Raw genomic sequence first — 23949 nt, forward strand, 5'->3', positions numbered from 1 at the left:
AATCTATCCCTATTTCTACAGTTCTTATCTTTCCAGTTTATATTAAAGTCCCCTACAAAAACAATACCTTGATATTTCCTACTTCGGGCCTGCATACTATCTACCACCCTTTCAAGATTATCAAAAAATTCAGTCTTAGAGTTTGGTGGTCTGTAGATTGAGCAAATAATCCACTTAGCCTTCTTCTTTAAAGTTATTTCACAAATAACCATTTCCATATCCGGAGACTCAATATCCAGTAGACGCTTTGGAAGGAGACGAGATCGAGCCGAAAGGAGAACACCTCCCCCTCTTTGGTAATTCCTATCATTACGGAAAATGCAATAGTCATCAGGAAGTCCTAACTCACTAGAATTGTATTCATCATCTAACCAGGTTTCACTTATTGAAATAACATCAGCTGGGTTAGTTTGCAAGTAAGATTGCAAGGAGACAGTCTTATGCCTAATACTTCTTGCATTAAAGGACAGTAGAGCAATATTCGACTGTGTTTTTTCCCTACTGGTAACGGGGTGATTATTTAGATTACATTGTTGATAATGAGAAGGGGTTACGGTTACAGGATTTAGATGAATGTCCGGTGTAGAAGCATCTTGAGCGGTTGGAGAGCCATCAACGGGAGGATCGGGTTGTAACCGCGATTCGACAACAGAGGGGAGTATTCTAGTGTGACTCGGTTGTAGTAACTCAACAGTAGAGGGCGTTCTATCATAAGACATCCGAGAATTCCGAGGTCGACGCTTCCCTCTGTGGGTTCTTCGTCTTCGAGCAATGCCAAGGTTATTGATGACTTCCCATAATTGCCTTGTAGGTTGTGTCAATAATGAGCGAACATTAAAGTAGTTGGAAGAGTCTGCAGCATCGGAGGCAAGTATATATTGCACTGTTTCAAGATTTAGGAGGAAAGATAGTTTACCAATTCTTGACTGAGCATGAGGAGTAATTAGCATTATTTAGCATGTTACAACAATTTCATTCAAAATATAGAAAAAAGAAATAGATAAACAGATACTGCGTAGAGAGGCAAACGTCTTTAACCCCCTCCCGTATATAATGCATCCGTCCGTAATTACTTAACGACTCTGAATATGTACACATATTTCACCCAAAGTCATGATAACTCTGAATGAGATAAAAGTGTGTCTGGAATGATGCATCATCCAGATATTAAAAGAGTGACATTTGCTTTTCTTTGTTTGTTGTTGTTGCTGTTTATATCCCGAAACGTTAACATTTTCATTAGTTGTTGCATGTATAACCGACATATGCCTTTGATAGTAAGCGGCTGATCAACTGAATGATGAATATTGTGTGTTGTCTGACTCCGTGAGTGGCGATGCTTCACGGGCCAGGGAGACCCCCCTCTATGTTGTTTTCAAGAGGTGAATGGGGGGGGGGGGAGGAGAAAAAGAGGTAGAATAAGAAAGAGAGAGAGAAAAAAAGAAGATCACAAAAACTAAGGTTCTGTCGTGGTAAACTTGGCCCTACTCACTGATCTGAATATTGGCCCTACTTGATCAAAATACCGTGGTGACGCATCCTGCAAAGAGGGCGTTTGTCGTTGTGAGAGAGTAAAGAACTATCATTAAAAAATTAGGGTATTATCATGGTAATCTTGCCCCTGTCGGAATACTTCGGTGCAACCCCTAGACTCAGTTTCAAGAATTAAAATCTGAGTATCATAATCCGCGAACCCCCTCCCATGCTGGAATGTATATCTTTGAATCAAGAAAATATTATTATTTACTACGCGTTTTGGGGGGGCGGGTCAACGTTGTATCCTCTCATCACTCGTGTCAACATGCTGTTCATGTACATATTCTCCTGGTTTCATTTCTTGAATATTCCCGCCCAAGTTTGATTGGCGCTTAAAACATGCTTTTGAGATCTGTGCAAATGATCCTTGTGGTCCGATGGTTCGACAGAGGGACATGAAGAGGAAGAGTGCGTACACCCAACTAACTCCCATAACAATCATGAGAAATGTCCCCAGTTGGACGTAAGATAATACCGTCGCAGGCAACATGCATCCTCCTGCGCTAAAGGTTGTCAGTGCTGCGAGTGTGACAGCCGAGCCAAGGGTTTTGAGGGCATGCATCGACCGAGCTTCTCTGTCTGGTTCCGTCGCTTGACGGTAAGCAACGCCAAGGTGAACTGTGAAATCCACAGACAAACCGACAGCCAAGGAGAGAACCGTTGATTCAAATATGTTCAATTCCCATCCCAACAGAACCACAGAGGCAATTACGACAAATACTGCACATGCAATGGAATACACCGCGTAGATAGTCACTAAAACATTCCTGACGGTCAGAAACAGGACACAAGCTGAGAAGATCAGTGACATCCCTACGGAAAGAGGGGTTCCTGTAGCTAAACCTTGTTGGAGATCAAAGAACGCAAGTTGCAAATCAACATCACTTATGAACCATCCTCCGCGCAATCCAGAAGGGGCGTCAGCCATTTCATCTTCTAGGAAGCGATTGACGTCACGCCAAAAGTCACCCATGGTATCATAGCTCAGCGAATACTTAACATTTGTTCTGATTAAAAGTGTCATTCCAACTATATCATTATCTGAATTAAACCATAACCCAGGTATGTAGCGTTCACAGCCACCCACAGACTGGCACAGAACAAGGTAAAATATAGGCACGCATTGACTGAAAAGAGAGGGTGAATATGGAAATGTTGTTTGGCCACAACAAGGAGAAACGCCACCCCTGCAATCATTCTCCATGAAATCTTTGAATAGGTCAATGAAACAAAATTCGTCATACGCCTTCGCCGTATTGTCATAAAAGCTTGCATTTCTGAGATCTTTACAGAAACTATAAAGCCACATTTGAGCTTCGGTGGATTTGACCTCAAAGTTCTTGTCAAGGACTGTGGCTCCAAACGAATCTGGATCCCAGTGATCCCCATTGTCTGCAGGTTTGATCCCCCAAACAAATAATGCTCTCATTTTTTCTGAATTACTCTCAAAGCTAAAAATACCCTTGTAGACCTGATCATATTGTTCTAAAATATGACTTTTCCTAAACACCTGAAATTCAGATTGGGACGGGAGAGAGAGTTTCGGTGCGACAAACACCACGCAGAACCCACCAATTCCAAGACCACTCAAAAGAATAATCCACATGATACGTAACTTAACGATGACAATGGGCAAGTAGTCCTCGAAAATCTTATTGCCAACTCTGCTGACACTGTCGTATATTCCCACCATGATGAACCACAAACGACAGCATCTGCAGGAAGATCCACCATTGACTTCTTCGTCACAAGTGAAATATTTTTCATGAATCATGACAGCTGCTGGTATCCAGGTCACAGTGAAGACGAAATTAACTAGAATGGAACAACCGGCAAAAACGGAAAAGCATCTGACTGCTGTGATGCTGCTGACGCAACCAGCAAAGAGGGCACTTGACGTTGTGAAACTTGTAACGAACATGGTGGCGGCAGCGTGTTTCAGTGTCTTACGAACCACCAACACCCGGTTGTTGCGACCCCCACCAATTTCCTTCTTAGTCAATTTCCAAATGTCGACATACACGAAACAATCGTCGGCTCCCACACCGATCATCAGGACTGCTGTTACGACATTTATAAAGGGAAAGAACACCAATCGAAAGATAGTATGATAGAAAAAATATGCTACAATCATCGACATTATTATACTAATGAAGGTCATGATTGTAACAAAAAGCGAACCCACATACATCCAAATGATGACGAACACAACAAAGCACCCGATAGCAATATAAATCGTGTCTGAAAACAAGAAACCAGCAAATAAGCTTAATTTAAATCTTCCACCAATAGCGACGACCTGGACGGCATCATTGTTAAGTCGAGGTTCCTTGATAAACCTCTCATACAAAGTCTCTGCATCGTATCCCTTTGTCAAAGGTTGAAGCACCACGACAGTTTGTAGATCAAAAACAACATTTTCTTCTAGTTGCAGGGCAAAGTTCTTGGGCGTGAGATAGTAGAATATGGTATGCACCCCAGAGTAAGATGTACAGTTTCTAGGCACATCGCCGCAGCTCATGCTGCTGCTGTCGCTTCTGTCATCCGCCAAACATCCTCTGGAGTAGTACCCCACGCATTCCTCCAGCAGCTTCTTCGTTCTGAGTACATCGTTCTCATCAATGTCTAGGCACGATTCTTTACCAACCATCAACGCCGTCATATGACCCAGTGACATCGAAGGGCAACAACTGCCGTTGTAGGTACGATAGTAGCAGGTCTCACTAAATACTGGGAGTCTGCGAAAGTTCTCTTCGTCGCGTTGACACACCGTCTTCATTCCTGAGGCAGTGAACATATCCGTGGAGTCGGAAGATTGGTAAACAATCGGAAACCTAGATGAAACTATGGAAGAGACAAACAGAAAAGCAGCAGCTATAATATTGCCGGTAATATTGGCACCCGTTCGGAACTTTCTAGCGGAACAAAATCTTTTGGAGGTCGAGGTTTTGTGATATAACAATGGTTCACCCCAAAGCTTCGTCTCCTCAGAGCGTTCCGGTGCCAATGTCGAGAAAGGGGTATTGACTGTATGGTTATGATGGGAAGTAACAAATCCAGGGCCCAGTATAGATCCTACATAATATTTACTCTGCATTGCATTTATTATAATTTCTAATTCTATGACCTCCCTTTTAGGCCTAAGCGCTTCACTACCTAGACAAAAAAGTTTTGATGATGCCGTCCATAATGTTATTTAAAGATTTAGTTTAAGTGATTTATAAAGAAATCAGTCATTCTATATATACATTATTTTTCCTATAATCTCTTAAAACGGAGAGGGTATATAATATCGAGTCTTGTCGACTAACATACTCCCTTTCGACTTTTCCTTTCCTTGTGGAAAGGGCGATCGTCTTTAACCCTTTTACTCTTTTAGTTGTCAGATAATATTTGAACCACCCCCCCCCTGCCCCGACGAGTTTTCCAGGTACACCACTGGCTTGTTGTATTTGAGAGTGTGGGTTTCTAACTTAAGAAAAAGAAAATCTTCTTACGATCAAGGCTGCATTGATCAGGTCCATCACTATCCAGAGTTAGGTTGGACCAAACATCGGTGTCTCGACTTTGACGATCAAGCTCACCAGGGGTCTGAGAACACGATGAATGGTTAGATATAGATGGGCATGAGTAGATATCATCATCACCGTTGCTAGGATAGAACATTCTGCTTAAAGCTTTCAATCTACCGCTGATGGCTGTTCCCCTTGCTTCAAATCCCTGAAAAAGAATAAAATCAATTGCATGAAAAGAAATCAATTACCCTCTTGTCATTTTTTTCTAGACTGTTTTTTTTTTCAAAAGCCTCATATAATTCAGAGTTTTTATAAAATGAATTTTAAAAATGCAACTTTTTCACAACATCTGGCTGTTTGATAGGTCTCGAGTTCAAGGCCACATAACACAAAGCTTATAGGCCTACTTCAGTCACGCAGGTGAAACCGACCACAGACCGATATGAATATGATTTTGTTATTTCCAATGGCATACCATCGGTCGATCCGGAGACGGTTTCAATGGTCTCAATTTTAGCATCAAATTCTACTTCATTCTTTTTTTCAAAATCGGGTCGCAGACTAATCGTTAGGTGTGTGATGGCCTTTACTAAACTTGGTGTAATTAAACGGCGACATATTTGTCAACCGTGGTAGACAGTCGTGCGTAAAGTCGTAACTTATATAACAGCTTCGTGAAACACCACCCTGGTCTCTTCACATCCATGACAACTGATTAAATAGTGGATTTAAAAAAAAATCTTTCAAGCAAGATGTTTTTATCAATAAATCTGTAAAACCCAATGATATAATAACTCACCGAAGTTGGATCATCAAAAGAGGGGAAATCGTTGAGGATGAATCCAAGAACGGCTGAGATGACGACCACCACGAGAACGAGTAACAAAACCACGGATGGATAGGAGACTAAGAATTGAGAATACCTGAAATTTGCCAAGAAGGTGATTCAAGCGGAGTTACCATAACATCATAGAATGAATAGTTTGCTGCAAAATATGAGAGATTATTAATATATATCAACATGAGACATAGACCTCATAGGATTCAGGATGATGATTCAATTTTATGTCAAGTCGACTTGATACCGCTATTTTATAATTCATAAATTATATATTATAAATCATTTATGATTTATAAACGATTTAGTGAACATGGTGACAAAACACATCGCCATGGTGAAATATATCTCGTGTAACTACGTCATTAAACTTACTTGGTACCCAAAGTATACCAATACCATTGACTCTTGTTTATAATATTCAAGCTGGGAATAAGGTTTGATTTCTTTAAAACTTGTTACGTTTATCCATGAAGGTTTTATTCATTATCATTGCCTTCAAATTGAAATTTAACTAAAATCGTATTTATTTCATTAAGGTTTTCCATATAAAACATGTAAAACCATTTCCTTATCATCTAACAAACACGACTTTACTATTACACCTCGGAAAAACGCAAAGCTTTTATAAAAAATATTGTTTGTTAATACTGTCAATAAGATTATAATATTAAGCAGCAGTGGAAACAATTTGTTTATTGTTGTTTCCATAAGTTATCACGATTAGATTTGTTTTCCATGAAGGTAATAGTAAGTTTCATGCCCTTGGTAGCAAACCTCACTTTGTTAATCATCATTTATTCAGTGTTTCTTATCAGCTAATCATGTTAAATAATTGATATTCGACCTCTGGTTAACGTCTGTTGGTACCATGCCTCCTGGAAAACTAAATGTTTTTTTTCTTTGATGTGTTGATTGTTTAGTTTTCCAGCGTTCGATTTCAAAAACTTACCGCTATTGTTTCACAGGGAAGAGTTAGCTTTATAAATTTGATAAATGTTAGCACTTGGAGAGCAGAATATTCAACATAATTATAAATATGATACTGTAAAGCGCTTTGAGCATGTTTACATGGAAAAGCGCTATATAAATATTAAATGTATGTATATCTGTATGTATGTAGGATCACGTAGTAAATTCATTTTTGTATTACAAAATGAAAAACAATTAAAGGTTCATATCGATACAGGAAAATTAATTTTTTTACGTATCAGAAACCATTAAGAGTTTTTAATTTGATGAGTCTCTCCCACAATCATTCAGTTTAGGAGACTAATGTAAAGAAATGTATACGTCAGTGACAGGAAATGGTCGTAATATCTATTAATAATATCATCATTGTCGAGTATCATCAAATCAAATATTACTCATCTAGTTATACATATAGTATAGTAGACCTTATTGGTATAGTTATTTGTGTAATTTGAGTTTTTGTGGATGAAATTTGATTATTTACATCTGCGAAGTATCAGAAAAGACTTATTTATAGTAGGAGAAGGAATCATAGTGGTGGTGATGGTGGAAGTAAAATAGGTATAGTAGTAGTAGTAGTAGTAGTAGTAGTAGTAGTAGTAGTAGTAGTAGTAGTAGAAGTAGTAGTAGTAGTAGTAGTAGTAGAAGTAGTAGTAGTAGTAGTAGAAGTAGTAGTAGTAGAAATAGTCGTAGTTGTAGTAGTAGTAGTAGTAGTAGTAGTAGTAGTAGTAGTAGTAGTAGTAGTAGTATGTAGTAGTAGTAGTAGTAGTATGTAGTAGTATATCGAAGTAGTAGTAGCAGTAGTAGTAGTAGTAGTAGTAGTAGTAGTAGTAGTAGTAGTAGTAGTAGTAGTAGTAGTAGTAGTAGTAGTAGTAGTAGTAGTAGTAGTAGTAGTAGTTGTAGTAGTATCGAAGTAGGTGTCATAGTAGTAGTAGTAGCAGCAGCAGCAGCACCAGCAGTAGCTCCGTCAATAGTAGCAGTATAGCAGTAGCATTAATCACATATCACCACCATCAGCATCATTATCATCATCGTTGTCATTTTCATCACTTTAACCATCATCACCACAACCGTCTTAAATAACCAATACTACAATCATCGTCGTCGTTGTCATCGTCATTATCTAACCTATTTGCGATAGAGCCAAACATTCCACCAGCTTCCTCTGCGACCAATATTTCTCTATCTGGTGGGACATCATTGTCATGTTGGTGATCATTTCGTACATCGACGGCGGAATTATTTTGACTTGCTCCATTATCGCCTGGTGACGGGCCAACCTTCATAACGAAATTTGAGGGTGGCCTTTCTTCTGTAATAACGATACCACCTATAAACAAAGGGATAAACAATATTTATTTGAAATCCATCGCCATCATTTTCATTTTTATCATCATCATCATTATCACCACCACCACTATCACCACCAGCAGCAGCATCATCACTGTCGTCATAATCATCACTATTATCGTCATCATCGTCATCATCATCATCACCAGGAAGATAATTCGAACCTCTGACTTCATGCTTGAAAGTCACCATTTGATTCACATGGAATCCACGATAGATGTCATTCCAACAAATGTAATGGAATGTGTTGAACATCCGGACTATTCACCTTAAAAGTGGTTCAGCAAAATATAACACTCCTTCGTTCGTCCTGAAATATGTCGAAAGAAATGTCCTTCTTTGGGTAAATATTAAGAAAAGAAGGGTGATCGTCGCTCTCTATCTATTTGAAAACTAATGATTAAAGTCACCGGCAGTTTTGCATTTGTACCATTTCATCCATTTTGTTTCAACACTTTCAATCTAGTTGATGCGAGAGACAAAATTAGCCTAGACTTTGCACTAGCAACAACACGGTCTATTATCGATCGTTTGTTAATAATATAACTCTCCAATAAATTCCCAATTCTATTATGATAATGTGGCAAGCTGTGAACCGTACAATGTCGTACAAGAATAGGCGGTAGTGGATGGGCAGAAATAGACTTGTCATTACATTCTTGTGTCAGAAATAAAAAGATAAAGTACACGGGTGAAATTATCTTGAAGGAAAAGAATGATTTAAAGATCAATCCCATCTTAAATTTTTTCATTTTGCCTTTTCTTCTTCGTTACCTTCTCCTCCTTTTCTTTTCCTTCTTTTCTATCTTATATTGTTTTCTCCTTTTTCTTCGTTTTTTTTACTTTTTTCTTTCTGATTTCTCATTTGTAATTCCTATAATAATAATAATACAGGATAATTATATTGCGCACATATCCACCTTGTTAGGTGCTCAATGCGCTCCAATATCCGATTTTCCTGCTATTCTTCTTCTTCTCTTCCTCCTCCTTCTTCTTCTTCTTCTTCTTTTTCTTCTTCTTCTTCTTCCTCTTCTCCCTCCTCTTCTTCTTTCTCCTTTTCCTGCTCTATGTTTTTATATATATCTTATTGCTTATATCTTAGTTCTTTTCCTCATTTCAGATTTCCTATTTCCTTTTTATATATTTCTTCAAATTATTTCAATCATTTATTTTTGGTGATTATTATTTGTCATTTCTTATTTTTATTTCCAATTTCTGATTTTTTCTAATCTTTCATTTTATATCATTATTCTTTTTTACTGCTTATTTCCTATTTTCTGTTATTTTTCCTTTTTGGCCACTTTCTTATTCCTTATTTCTTATTCTTTTTTTATTGTTATTTCCAATTTCTTAACTCTTATTTCTGATTCAAAGGACCACCTGACCTTTATGTTTCATGCCAAGTAAAGTAATAATTTACTCCTCACATGTCACACTCAGCATCTATATTTCACAAGCGGATAAAACAAAAAAATATATATATATTACACTGAATGTTGACAATAATAGTGGTGACATTTTGTTAACTTCCGAGAAATTCAGAAATACGCTGCGAGATAGGAAACTCATTTTTCCATTTGTCCTATAAATTAATAAATAATGAATCGAATCATGTAAAATTACATAAGCATAACAGTGTAGGGTATCCCCACTACTCCACAAGATGGATCCACTTCAGACAAGTTTCTATGGCAACGGATTCTTTACTGAAGGAGAAAATGTGGCTTTCCAGTTTAGTCTTGTGATATGGTTTCTCCTCCGCTCTGCAAATTTGTTTCTCCAGTATCAATAAAGCAATAATAGGTTTCCCCAATATCGATCACAACCCGGGATGACAACATCCAGTAGAACATGGTAGAATGAAAGGCCAAATAATTATGCTGAGCTTTGTTACTTGTCTTATTATTACTTTATTATATCAGTATCATGTCTTTGCAGAAAGAATAGTCTGCAATATTGTTTGCTCCAATCCGTCATAACGTCCATTATTCTATGCATGAGGCGACCAATGTGACATGGTCTATCTTCATTATGCACGAAAAAAGAGTCAACATTAATCACATTATCATGGGTATTGTGGGTGTGACATTTAAGCCACACTGTTAAAGGACAAGTCCACCCCAACAAAAACTTGAAATTTGAATAAAAAGAGAAAAATTCAACAAGCATAACACTGAAAAAAATCATCAAAATCGGATGTAAAATAAGAAAATTATGACATTTTAAACTTTCGCTTCATTATGTACATCTCGGTCAGTATGCAAAATGAGGGAACTGATGACATCACTCACTCACTATTTCTTTTGTATTTTATTAAATGAAATATGAAATATTTTTATGTTCTCGTCATTGTCATGTGAAATGAAGTTTCATTCCTCCCTGAACACGTAAAATTCCATTATTTTAACATTTTGTGGTTCCGGACAAGGAGGCCCTAATCGTCAAATACGTAAAAAGTGAAATATTGTATAATTCAAACAATAAAAAAAACAAAAGAAATAGTGAGTGAGTGACACCATCGACTCTCTCATTTGGATGTAACTGGCTCGTTCATATAACTATTTTGGTAAAAATACGCGAAACTTTGAAATGTCATAACTTTCTTATTTTACATCCGATTTAGATGAAATTTTCAGCATTGTGCTTGTCTGATTTTTTTTATTGATTCAAATCAACATTTTTCTGAGAAGGACTTGACCTTTAAAAAAACGTGATTTTACAGAAAAAAAAGATTTCGCAGAAAGCAATAACATAATCATTCTGTACATTCATAAAACAGGATTTTATCTGCAATTTAACAGAACAATTCTGTTTATTTAAGGAAATTTGTAAGATTCCATACACCAAATACCAATTTCCTGTTAGATTACGCAATCTGGTAAGATTACAGGTGTTCTCGAGACTAGCTGCTGCATGTACTTCTTTTATTTCAAGGATAAATTTTCAAACAGTGCAGCCCAATGGTTTACTGTCGATTGGTCTCCAACTGTTTCGTCTACTATCCGTTTGGTCCTATCCCAGAAGACCAATGCCCCCCCCCAAAAAAAAAAGAAATGAAAAAAAATCTTGGGATACTGCTTACGTTATACAATAGGCAGCATCCCCTTAAAATGGAGTGAAAACCTTTTGGGCCTAGTTCTTTTTTACGTTTATTTATTTCATTTTTGTTTTGCTTGTTAATAAAACAGCACCCCCTCTATAAATATCGTGCCCAGGCCCCGAGGTCTAATCGTAATTATTCAACAATCATATCGTCTATACTAACCACTTGGTCTATTTGCCATTTACTCAATTTACCACTTTTTTTCTGATTTCCCGTCAGTGGCTATAACCATTTCGTCTAATATCCACTGGATCGGACCTTGGTTAGGCGAAGTGTTTTTTTTTTCATCTCATCTGACTAATTTCAAAAGTGGATGCAATGTGGAATTCGGCTGACCAACTAGTAAGTAAATTGGAATAAAACAGACCACATGTAGACCAAAGTAGTAGATAGTAGACCAAAAGGGTTTGCCCTTGTGGTATTACACTAAAATGTGAGTAGACGAAGTCAACATGAACCTGCCCAAAATTTCTTTCAATAATCACGGAAACGGGGGCGTGTCATATATCTTCTTGCTGTTATAAACCCTCCAAAAAATATATTTTTTATAGAAAAATATGAAATACAGTCAATGGGGGCGCCGTAATTCATCGATGTGAAGACGATAGTCTGGATGATCGGTGCAAAAAATAGCAAGCAGGCGCGCCGGAACACTTTCAGTTTTGGGGGGGCAAAATCCCGAAGGGGGCACAATATTTTTGACAGTGTGAGATACCGAAGCGATCGAGCGGGAGAGGCTGTGGGACCCCCCCCCCCCCCCCCCCCCCGGTAAGGACTTTGTGTAAAAATTGAATATAAAATTTCCGTTTCTAAGAGCATTCAAAAATAAATTTCTTGAGAATTAAAGTTTTGGAGTTCTTTTCGCTCCTTCTGTTTCCTCCCTTCTGACCCGGACTGGTGTTTCTTCATGATCAGGGTCGCAGTTCCAGCAAATTACGAGCCTTATTGCAAACGAAATTGTTTCAAACCAATGTAATATAGGCCTTTTAAAGACTTTAAGATGGCAAACATGACCGTACGCAGCGGGGGCCGCCGATCGAGAGGGCAAAATTCACCAAAAGTGTGCACGAAATCCTTCAATTTTATTCTAGAAAATTTTTAAGCTCCCCCATCACAAACCCCCTCGCTCTTAAGTTTCTTCGAAAATTTAGGTCTTGCAGCCCCACCCACTCCCGGATTTTTTTTTTATTTTTGCAAACGTCCATGAATAACAAAAGCTGGGATGAACCAGAGAACATAGCTGCCATCTCGATCTGATTAGTAACAGGTAATGGGAAGAAGTTTTGGAATCTAAAATACATAAGTGCTATATCATATGAGCTGAAATAGTATCAGACAAAACGCCGTCCAATCATGCCAATGAAAAGGAATAGAGGAAAATACGGGGCTGTGAAAATATCTTAAGATTTTTTTTATAGTAGAGTAGTACTGTAACGCTTATTTTTTTGTTTTACATTCTCTATTTACATTTTTATTTATATCTCGGACAATATGAGTCCGGTCAAGAAGACACTTTCACAGATGATTTTATTTTTTTCATGTCTAACCATTATCTCATGTTGCTTTCGAGTGGGATTCACCATTTTCACAAATAATAGATTATAATCCTCTACACATGATTATTCTGTGTGTAATTTTCTGATGACATGTTTATATTGAGTTGAAATGACGTTGATATTTTCTTTAGGGCACTGACTTGTTAGCACTGTATTAACTCAATTTATATTTAGTTGAAAATGAAATAATTGAAACAAGTTTCTCGAGATGTTATGGTTTCTGGGCTTGACAGCTATGACAGAGATTCCATTTGTTGCTCGAGTAATAGTGTTCACGCGCATTAGTGATATCGGGTCCGGTCTGAGCGTTTCTGGGCGACCGCGCGTTCGTTAGCCGACACAGCCAGCATCATAGAGTTATAAACCTAATCATTGGTGGACCACTATCAATTTGCCATTCGCTTTTAGTCTGAAATGTATTCATTAAAAGGTTAAACGTTATCACACTGTTATAAGATGGAAAAAGGGCTTATCAAAGGAATGTTTCACAGAGGAACTATTCGTCGAAAGACGCGAGGCTTACTATAATAATGTATTTGCCCCGTCAGGGGCAAAAATTTTTCATTTTTGACAATGGAAATGACATTTTTCAGGCAGAAAAGTGCCTTCGTTTGCTTTTGTCCTTAAATAATTTATCCTTTTTCTACTTTCAGGGGGGCACATTGGGGGGGGGGGGCAAAATCTCGTTTTGCCCCCCCACAATTTTATTTGGGGGGCAAGTGCCCCCCCTGCCCCCCCGCTTCCGGCGCCCTTGATAGCAAGAATTGTTCAGATTATGGTACAAGCATGAAATTTGGCTGACATGTAGAGTAAACAGTGCCGAACATTTTTAGCAGGGGTGCCAACCTGATCTCTCTTTGTATATCAACAGTTGCTAGGTAACATATTTACCTTAGCAACCGCCATTTTGGGGGTGTTATCTTCATTTTAAAAACTATATTTTGACCTTTAAGCGCCAATTTTACCATCACATATCAAGCAACGTTCCAACCATGTACAGCAACAGTTGCTAGGCAACACATTTTCCATAGCAACTATAGATAATATTCCTGCATACCACATCTGGTCATAATATTTGAATGAAAATTGTTAGAAATTTGGTCAAAGTATGAAACCTGGGAGTAAAAGCTATCTTATAAGCCTGAATGTGCTTACTATTTAATAATTATTAGCATTTCGCCTGTTATGAAAATGTGACAGGGTATTGTAGTGGATGGACATGGAACACTGGGAAAGACACTGACATTTTAGGGGAAGCTAAAATTTGATTGATAATTGATCTAATCGCTCCCAAATCACACAGCTTCATTGGGAAGCAATGGCGATTAATGCCCACACACTTACATGTCAGTAAAGTTTTGATATCATTGACTGACTTGAATAGCATGTACAGTAGACCTGAAACAGCCTCAAGCATCATTGACTGCATGTTGACTGTATGTTCACTGTATAGCATGGACAGTAGACCTGAAAAAGCTTCGAACATCGACTGTACATGTACCACTTGTGAATATGTCACGAAGCAGTACATTTGTTGATTATACAACAAAATCTTTTAATAGAAATGGTTATCTCTGTAATTGACACTAATCATTAACGCCGCATCCTACAAATCATGAAAATGAAGCGGTAATATGCAACATATTGCATGTTGTACCAGGACATCAAAAAGTATGGTTGGAAAATGGAAAGCACTGTAAAGAGCTTTCCAAACTGCTTCGAATGACTTCTTTCATCATTCTTGCCCATAATATTTGAGCATCTTTAAAAAAAGATAACTAATGATTCTAGTCCCAAGTTTACTAGAAGCAATTGCAACTGTATGTATCTCTTTTATGTGATCATAATGCTGGGCACTTGAGTCATTTACTTCATTTGCATGATATTTTGCAATAGTTTCTAGATTATGAAGGAAAATAAATGATTTATATGTACACTGTAAGTTTCCAATAGCTTCGGACTTTGGGTACAATTCAAGCGAATTAATCAAACATACATTTTAGGTGTCGCACATGCCTTCTCAAAGTAGGGCATATATTTATTCCAAAATTTTAAGTTAAGACTAGGTTAATCATAAATACGGGAAGCATGCAGTATGCTTGACAAAGAATATCAGAGGCAACAGAGGAATACATCAAGAAAGTAACAGTCATCATCCTCTTCGGTGGGACAATTAATTATTCATCAATCAAAGTGTAAGAAACATTTCTCTCCATAAGGAAATTATGTTGCGAGACAAGGTGGTAGTGCCATCAGCAGAATCATTTCCATCTGAGTCGGACATGCCAAGAAGTATTGGGGGTATATGTAAGGAAGAAGCATGTCAGAGCTCCATGCTACTGTTCTGTGGCCGAGTATGGATCGCGTCCAGCCAACCTGATATCACAAGTGCTTTACATACGTAGAGACAAAGTCAGATGCGCCAAAATACCTGCAATTGGAACTAACAGGTCAAATCAACTTCTGCACGAGCTTTCAAGTCATGGATCCTGGAGCTGCAGGATTGATCCATGTCAAAAAACCTGGAAACAGAACGGACAGATCCAAATCAACTTCTGCAGGATCGAGTCATAATAGATCAATGATATAGCTGCAGGATCAAGGCCAAAGTGCCTAGGAATGGAACTGACAGGTCCAAATCAACTCTAGCAAGATCTTTCACGTCATGATAGATCCCAGAGCTACATTATTAATCCAGATCAAAACACTTTGAATAGGAACTGACAGGTCCAAATCAACCTCTGCAGAAGTCGCAATGGATCATGTAGCTGCAGGATCCAGACCAACACGCCTGGAAACGGAACTGCAATCTAACAGATCTTTCAAGTGACGCTAAGTCCTGGAGCTGCAGGATTGATCCAGGTTAAAGCACCTCGAAAAATAAGGGACAGGTCCAAATCAACTTCTTCACAAGCTTTCAAGTCATGATAGATCCCAGAGCTGCAGTATCTAGGCCAGCTCGCCTGAAAACAGAACTTGCTGGTCTAGATCAACAGTTGTGAAATCTTTCACGTGATGAAAAATCCTATAGCTTCAGGTCAAAACACCTGGGAAAAGAACGGACAGGTCCAAATCAATTTTAGCAGGATCAAGTCATTTAGCTCCAGAATCCCGACCAGCATACCTATATAGAAACGGAACTGACAGGTCAAAATCAACTCTAGCAAAGATCTTTCATGTAGACCCCAGAGCTAAATTATTAATCCAGATCAAAACACTTGGAATAGGAAATGACAGGTCCAAATCAACTCTAGCAAGATCTTTCACGTCATGATAGATCCCAGAGCTACATCGTTAATCCAGATCAAAACACTTGGAATATCGACTGACAGGTCCAAATCAACCTCTGTCATGTCTGCAGAAGTCACAATGGATCATGTAGCTGCAGGATCCAGACCAACACGCCTGGAAACGGAACTGAGTGGTTTAAATTGTATCTAACAGATATTTCAAATGATGCTAAGTCCTGGAGCTGCAGGATTGATCCAGGTTAAAACACCTAGAAAAATAAGGGACAGGTCCAAATCAACTTCTGTACAAGCTTTCAAGTCATGATAGATCCCAGAGCTGCAGGATCTAGGCCAGCACGCCTGAAAACAGAACTTGCTGGTTCAAATCAACAGTTGTGTGAAATCTTTCACGTGATGAAAACTCCTAGACCTGCAGGATTGATCCAGGTCAAAACACCTGGAAAAAGAACGGTCAGGTCCAAATCAACTTCAGCAGGATTAAGTCATTTAGCTCCAGAATCCAGGCAAGCATGCCCGATATAAAAACGGAACTGACGGGTCCCAATAAACTCTAGCAAGATCTGTCATGATAGATGGTCGAGCTGCATGCGCAGGTCCAAATCAACTTCTGCAGAAGTCATGATAGATCATGGAGCTGCAGGATCCAGGCCAACAGGCCAGGAATGTAACTGAATGGTCCTAATCGATTCTACAGATCTATCACGTCATGATAGATCCCGCAGCTGGATTGATCTAAGTCAGAATGCCTGGTCAAAGTCAACTCCTGCCCGTGGCATTTGATTGGGGAACGGAATGGAGAACTAATATGATCTTCATTGCAGGCTATGGAAGAGAGCGTGTAAATCAAGGCAAAGTGTGTTTGCTTTCAAGAGACCGACTACTGTTAGCAAGGGATAAAGTGGTATCCAACCACTCATTTCAAAATTAACTTCAGGCAAGTTCTTGGTGTTTGAACTAATTCTAAACTTAGATGACTCAATCAATTATTGGTGGACATTCTTAAATCTCTCCAAGGTCAGAGATATTTATGTTGTAAGTACCCATGCTCTTGTAACCGTTGTTCTACAAGAGTGACCTCTTGCTAAATGTTGATATTGTGGAATTCTTTCCTAGGGTCGATCTTCTACATATGTCTAAGTTAATCCAGAATAAATATGGTCTCCAAATGGATACATATTGGGGAGGTTCTTTTAACATGCAATAGGTATTATTATACCAGTAATATGGAACCCATAGATATCGTCTTTGGAAATATGAACCATATCATGAGCTCGTTTGATTTGTGCAAAGTTTTACTTTTTAAGTACCTCTATGATTTACACACATCAATAATCTTACCTTACGGCCTTTAACCATTGGTTGCTACAGAAAACATATTACTTAGCAACTGGTAATTCACATGGGCTTGTACATGTATACATGGTATAATTGTTCTTGGGTTGTTGTGATTAATGTATTAGTGCTTTAATTTAAAAAATCCGATTTATAGAAATTGTAATTATAAAAAAGATATCTTATAATAATTGGTTACCATGGAAAATGTTACTTAGCAACAGTTGCTATGGTGTTCATTGTGTCTACCTATGGAAGCATTCATCACATGAGGAATCTATGGGGCAGATTTAATTTCTGAGCTATTCTGAGTGAATAATAATGATCTGAACTAAGATAATGAATTTGTTGCTAAGGGAGAGGGTCACTTAGCAACCGTTGTTATGAATAAATGGATCAAAATTATTGTGATACAAAGGAAGGTGCTTTAGATTAAAATTTGTATGACATATCGCCTGGGAAAATGTTACTCAAGCCCAATTAAGCTCAGTTACTAAGGTAAATATGTTACCTAGCAACCGTTGCTATGTGAACTCACATGAACTCACATTGGCACCCCTGCTAAAAATGTTTAGAATAACTTTCTCTACCTTTGTGCCGATTTTCATGCTTGTATCATTTTCTGAACATTTTTTTCACCAATCACCTAGACTACGAAAGCATCTACTGGTGAAACCATTCAACGTTCTCGCATTTTCCATTTATTACCAATGAGTTGCATGTTGCATGAGTATGCATGTAGTTATGGTGTAGGCGCTAGGGGAATAATTCATAAGAACTGTCGATAAAGAATAAATTGAAACGGATACCATCGGTTAATAAGACATTATTATCATCGTTAGATTTTTGTATAAAAGGCTTTTTCAGGCTACAATCTATATACAAATGCAAATAATTCAAGATGAAAGACATTGGGAGGGCGGAGGGTTGGGCTGTATTTTGGGGGCATTTCAATATGTATTTGTGGTTTAATTTCACTATTTCGAGGACGATCGATGCTGAATAAATTGGCAGAATATCCTATGCGAGACAAAACAAACCGACCGAGCACCATAAGCCCAAAAGGGGCTTGGCTGTGCAGGGTTTAGACTTACCGGATCACTTGCGACAGAAAGTGGCGATCGAGCGAAAAATGTTCTCGAATGCCCGGTAAAGATAATTTAGTGTACATACTGCTATAAATCGAGTAACAAATACAATAAGGAAAATTAGGAAAATAAAGGTTTTTTCAAATGCTAAAATATCTTTGTTTTTATATTTTATGTTTCTATAATAATATTAAGTTAGGGAGATATTTACCTGATTTTTCATATTATGAATTGATGTTGTAAACAGATCTTTCGTTTGCAAGTAATTATGAGTGTTTTAGCTCCACGGCATTCATTAAAAAACCCACATCCGACATTTGACAAAGCAATTAGCGTGATTAGTAAATTCTGAACGTATCACACAATACTATACTATACGAGCATTTTAGCGACGGGCAGATTTCTTTGGCGAATACGTTTTAAAATATTTTCTATAACCATGCACTCGAGAAGAATGATTATGAACAAATATTGCGACTACTCTCCATCATATTGCTGGAATATTTTAGAGTTAAATCTGAATATCACAAGAGGTTTATCTTAACAATTCTCTAAGAGAGAAATGCGTTTCAGTTCGGACACTTAATGATCAGAATACTGGATGCTGCAACATTTACTCACTATCAGTCTTTATAATTCGGGGGGCGGGGGAGGGGTCCTCAAAAGATATGAGTTAGCAAGGTCCATGCTCCCTCGTATTACTTAATTGTAATTATGATATTTCATCTTGGCACGAACTTCCTATTTTTATTTCTATTTATTTAATATTTTCTTCATGCTTTTTGTTTATTATTCATGGATTTATTTCATTTCTTAGATATATTCCAACTTCAATTCACCAACAATTTTTGATTATCTACTTTCATTCTTATTTTTTATTTTTAATTATTTCTTAAAATGTATTAATTGTTACCAATATTTATTTCACTTACTTATCTATATTTGGATTTTATTTTTCATGCTTTATTTTATTGGGTAGTGTTATAGTCATTTATGCATGTAGTTTTTTTTTAAATCTTTATCCCCCCTTTTTTTTATTGGGGGGCTAAAGTAAGCTCCTCCCTGGCTCGACAATCACGATATTCTTACTAGGCAAATTGTTATGTCGTCGCCGTCATTATCATCACAAGAGCCACCATCGATTCAATGAAAACAAAGTCGGAAAATAATTTTTAAATCATTTTATAATACTTAAAAAAAAATGGGAGCTAGCGGTGCCCATCCCACTAGGGCGCGAGTGAAGAGAACATTCCCAGCATAAACAACACATTCACCATCATCACTAACATCACCACCATCGTCATCACCATCATTATTGTCATCATCATCTTGAATATTGTCATCATCATCACCACCATCATCGTCATCGATCACCTTCACCTAATAATTATCATTATCATCCTCATCCTCTTTTTCGGCAACTTAACCACCGTCATCACTTTCATTATTATCATCATCATCATCATAACCACCATATACATAACTATCGTCACCAGCATCATCATATCATCATCATCATCATCGTAACCACCATATACATAACTATCGTCACCATCATCATCATATCATCATCATCATAACCATCATATAAATCATAACTATCGTCACCATCATCATATCATCACCATCATCACCACCATCATCATCATCATATCATCATCATCATATCGTCATTATCACCATCATCACAATGACAACTGTCACCAACCATCATCATCACCAATCATCATTACCATTATCATCTTCTTCTGAAATTTAGTCACCATCATCATGATCATCGTCGCCATCACCATCATCAACAACCCATCATTACCATTAAAACTCTACAATTTTTCAACAACAAACTAAAAAAATATCAGATATCTCCCAGGAAATATCATATGCATTCGATCATCTTACCTGTATCGTTTGTATCTTGCGAGATGTCACGAGGCATTTGAAGCTTGATGCAAGCCCTTCCCCGGTCGGTGATCAGAATGAAATGAAGCAAATAAAGGGATAAAAATCTTCAGCCCTCTCTGGAAAGAGGAAATAAAACTGCTTCAAAGTTCAATCACAGGATATTTTCATAACGGCTGATGTGGAAGTACATTACATAGACTACCGTGTTCCACAGCTCTAATCATTCACTACGTTCAATAGATGCAATGAATACATTACGTAAGTAAACTGGATGATGGATGGATATGTTCAACTCGCCTGTTTGCTCACATCAATTTTTATCGGGACAGTCGATCATTTATCGATTCCTCCAATTTCTCATTCCCAAAGCCAAATTTACAAATGGCATTAGCTATTGAAGCTTGGAAACCTCGATGGAGATGCGAATATCTCCATAAAAAAACAACAACTGCGCCCATTATCTCATAATGAAGCCTTACAAAAGGTTTCCTGCTTGAAATCTCTTTGAAGCGGATAATGAGCAGTGGGCCTTACTTCACAACGCGCATTTACATTCTGCATTATTTTTTTTTAATTAGGGGAACTCGGTGAATTACTAGTAGTATGTCTGAAGCATCGTCATCATGCTTATGCTTGCTTGTAAATTATCATCCCGAGTCTTGCCCCCCCCCCCGAATTTATCTCTTTCTCTCTACTAATCTTTTTTATTCCTCCAATTTCTCTGTTTTCCAGTCATATCTTTGCCAGTGTTGAAATTGAGAAGTGCAGATTAACAGCAACCTCGATAACCATCCCCCCCCCCCTCCCTATTTGACGGAGAAATTGACCAATTGTCATTGAATTAAAATATGGGAATATCTCATGTTAGCCAGTAATTATACAACCATACTAAAAAAAACCTCCATGTCGCACTCGGTACCACTTACTACAGGGACGTCGATGCGGAGACAACATCTCCATCAGGCCAATAATTCATCAATATCTGTTTCCATGGCAACGAATTGAATGCATTCACTTACGAAACGCCACGCACGCACGCGACCGAGCTACATGTACGTGCTCGAGCAGTTCGTGGATTTTACTTACTTGCACTAAAGGCAATCAAATCACGAACATGTAATTATTTGAATTGGGTGTAACAATTTTAGTTCACTTGCTGAAAACCTTTCCCCTCCGGCTTCATTAATCATGTAAACTAATTGAAACACTTTATCAGGATGCTTTTATAGTCGCCACACCTAGAATAAATACCTTTCAACCTAATCTTGACCCTCTTCGTCCTCTTAGAATCATGATAGCATTTTCTTGGCATATTTTTGAGAAATATATCATGGTTTCACAAGTATCTAGCATAATGTTCGGGCTTAAAGGGGTACTCCGGCTGAAAAATATTTATATCTAAACACACGGAGTAAAATTCACAAAACAAAATGCTAAAATTTTTATTTGAGAACAAATAGCGAACTTATTGAATTTCAAAGTTAAGCAATATGTTGTGAAAACAGTGATAGTGCACATCCCCTCTTTCCCTTTTCTTATGTTAATACATGAATCATAATTGTTTCATTTTCCCTACATGCTTGAATGATAATTATGTCTCCCTTATAATGAAATAAGTTGCAGCAATGAATATCTAATGCACTTGTCAATCCATTTTTTTTAGTTCTTGGAGAAAAAAAAATTGAATAATCTAATTTCATGTAGTTAAATACAAAAGAACGAGTGTGGATATGACATCATGAGTTTGCTCATTGAATATTCATGAGACGCGCATAGAACTGATTCACGGAAATCTTTAAGATGCCAATTGTTATTCCTTTTCCGGTTTTGATCAAATTTTACGTGTTTTTTTTTTATCTGCTCAAAAAGTCATATTTTCAACCTGGAGGACCCTTTAAACAAAAATATATTGAGGGCTGAAAATCATAATTCTAAAAGTTCACAAAATTTTGGACTATAAAGAATAACCGAGAAATGGCGAGGTTATCGTTCTGCTTGTTTCATTCTCCCTCTCTTAATTTTTTTAAGCTTGTAAGGGAATATGCCACCGTCGGAAAGGTGGCGCCTGTCTGTAAAATTAAGGGGGGGGGGGAATAATAAAATAAAATTGAGTGAAGAAATCCAAAACCACTTTCATATCAAGCTTCTGCAATTATTTCACCTGACATCGATTATAATGTTGAGTTTGATTTCCGAGACTTATACATTGCCCTACCTCCCCCCCCCCCCCTCTCACTCTCTCTCTGTCGCCTTCACATTAAGAGTTATGAAATAACATAATTGTGCTTGGTACACGGTGGTAGACAACATGACCAGGGAAAATAAGACAAAGAAAATGTAGTTCTCCATTCATTCCAAGATCTCTTGATTTTAGTCACACATTGAAACTCAAACCAAGACAATTCATGTATCATTATAATAATGATGTTAACACAATACATTTCGAATGACATAATCTGTCTGTACTTTTTCACAATAAAATGACATTACAGTTATTGGATTGCAATATGTTTTGCATATATATATTATATATATATATATATTATATATATATATATATATATATATATATATATATATAATATTATATATATAACGCCCTCTACCTTCGACTTAACGCCCTCTACCTTCGACTTAACGTCTAAATGTGTATTATAACGGAATATTCATTGACTTCGCCCTTTCGTAGGATGTAGGCATATATATATGTATATATTTGTTTAGGACATTTAAAAGGTCCTCCCCCTTTTCTTCTGGGGGCAGCAATTATTTACCTTTAAGGTAAATAAAGCTCACTGCACCAGTAAAGCAATATCAGCACTCAATAACAATCAACATGAATATCACTCACTGCACATGGAATAGCCGGTACAAGGCTATCTTCCTCATACAAAACTTGCATGAGTAGGAATACAGAAAACAATAAGTACATACTTGCTCCAATTTACTTCCTTTTCTGACCCATAGTTACCTTTGGTTACAAAAGCAAACATGTATGAGGCATTTTTTTAGAAATATATTCAAAAGATATGCAAACTAACTTGTGTACTTGTCCATGTATAATACAAAAGGAAGGAGTAATAGTATCATCTCAAAACAAAGTATACAAAATAAATTGATCTTACCATGATGAAATGATGAAAATAAGACAGTGTGGTTCAATATTTCACATTGAAAAAAAAATATAGCTGTACATGTATTTCAAATGCAATGTTCACCATTAGTAAAAACAAAAAATATGATGATAATAACATTACAATCTGCCAGATCTTTACTGACAATGAAAGACTGAAACATAGGTAAAACCAATTACAAGTACTTAGGATAGTTAATGACAAAGGCAAGATTTTTTTCAAAAAAGACAAAACATACTATTTTCACAAGGCCATGTTTTATTTGGTTAATGTACAACTTATTTTATGTCCAATGATACACAATATTAGGGGAGTGTAAATGAGTAGAAGAGATAATTTACTTTAATTAAATGGCTTAATCAACCTTTCTTC

The 23949-nt window shown here is 37.3% G+C and overlaps 1 protein-coding gene across 1 annotated transcript; it reads right to left on the minus strand.

The window, feature by feature from the left end:
- Positions 1–848: 848 nt before the first annotated feature.
- On the minus strand, positions 849–20991 carry LOC121411474 (protein dispatched homolog 1-like). The gene is made up of 5 exons (XM_041604231.1): positions 20441–20991; positions 7990–8191; positions 5851–5974; positions 5034–5256; positions 849–4380 (listed from the first exon to the last, which is right to left on the minus strand). The coding sequence occupies exons 1-5, from the start codon at positions 20475–20477 to the stop codon at positions 1769–1771; spliced, it is 3198 nt and encodes a 1065-aa protein (XP_041460165.1). The 5' UTR covers positions 20478–20991; the 3' UTR covers positions 849–1768.
- Between the last annotated feature and the right edge of the window lie 2958 nt (positions 20992–23949).

Source organism: Lytechinus variegatus, chromosome 3, assembly GCF_018143015.1.
Source record: "Lytechinus variegatus isolate NC3 chromosome 3, Lvar_3.0, whole genome shotgun sequence".
Taxonomy (NCBI): Eukaryota; Metazoa; Echinodermata; class Echinoidea; order Temnopleuroida; family Toxopneustidae; genus Lytechinus; species Lytechinus variegatus.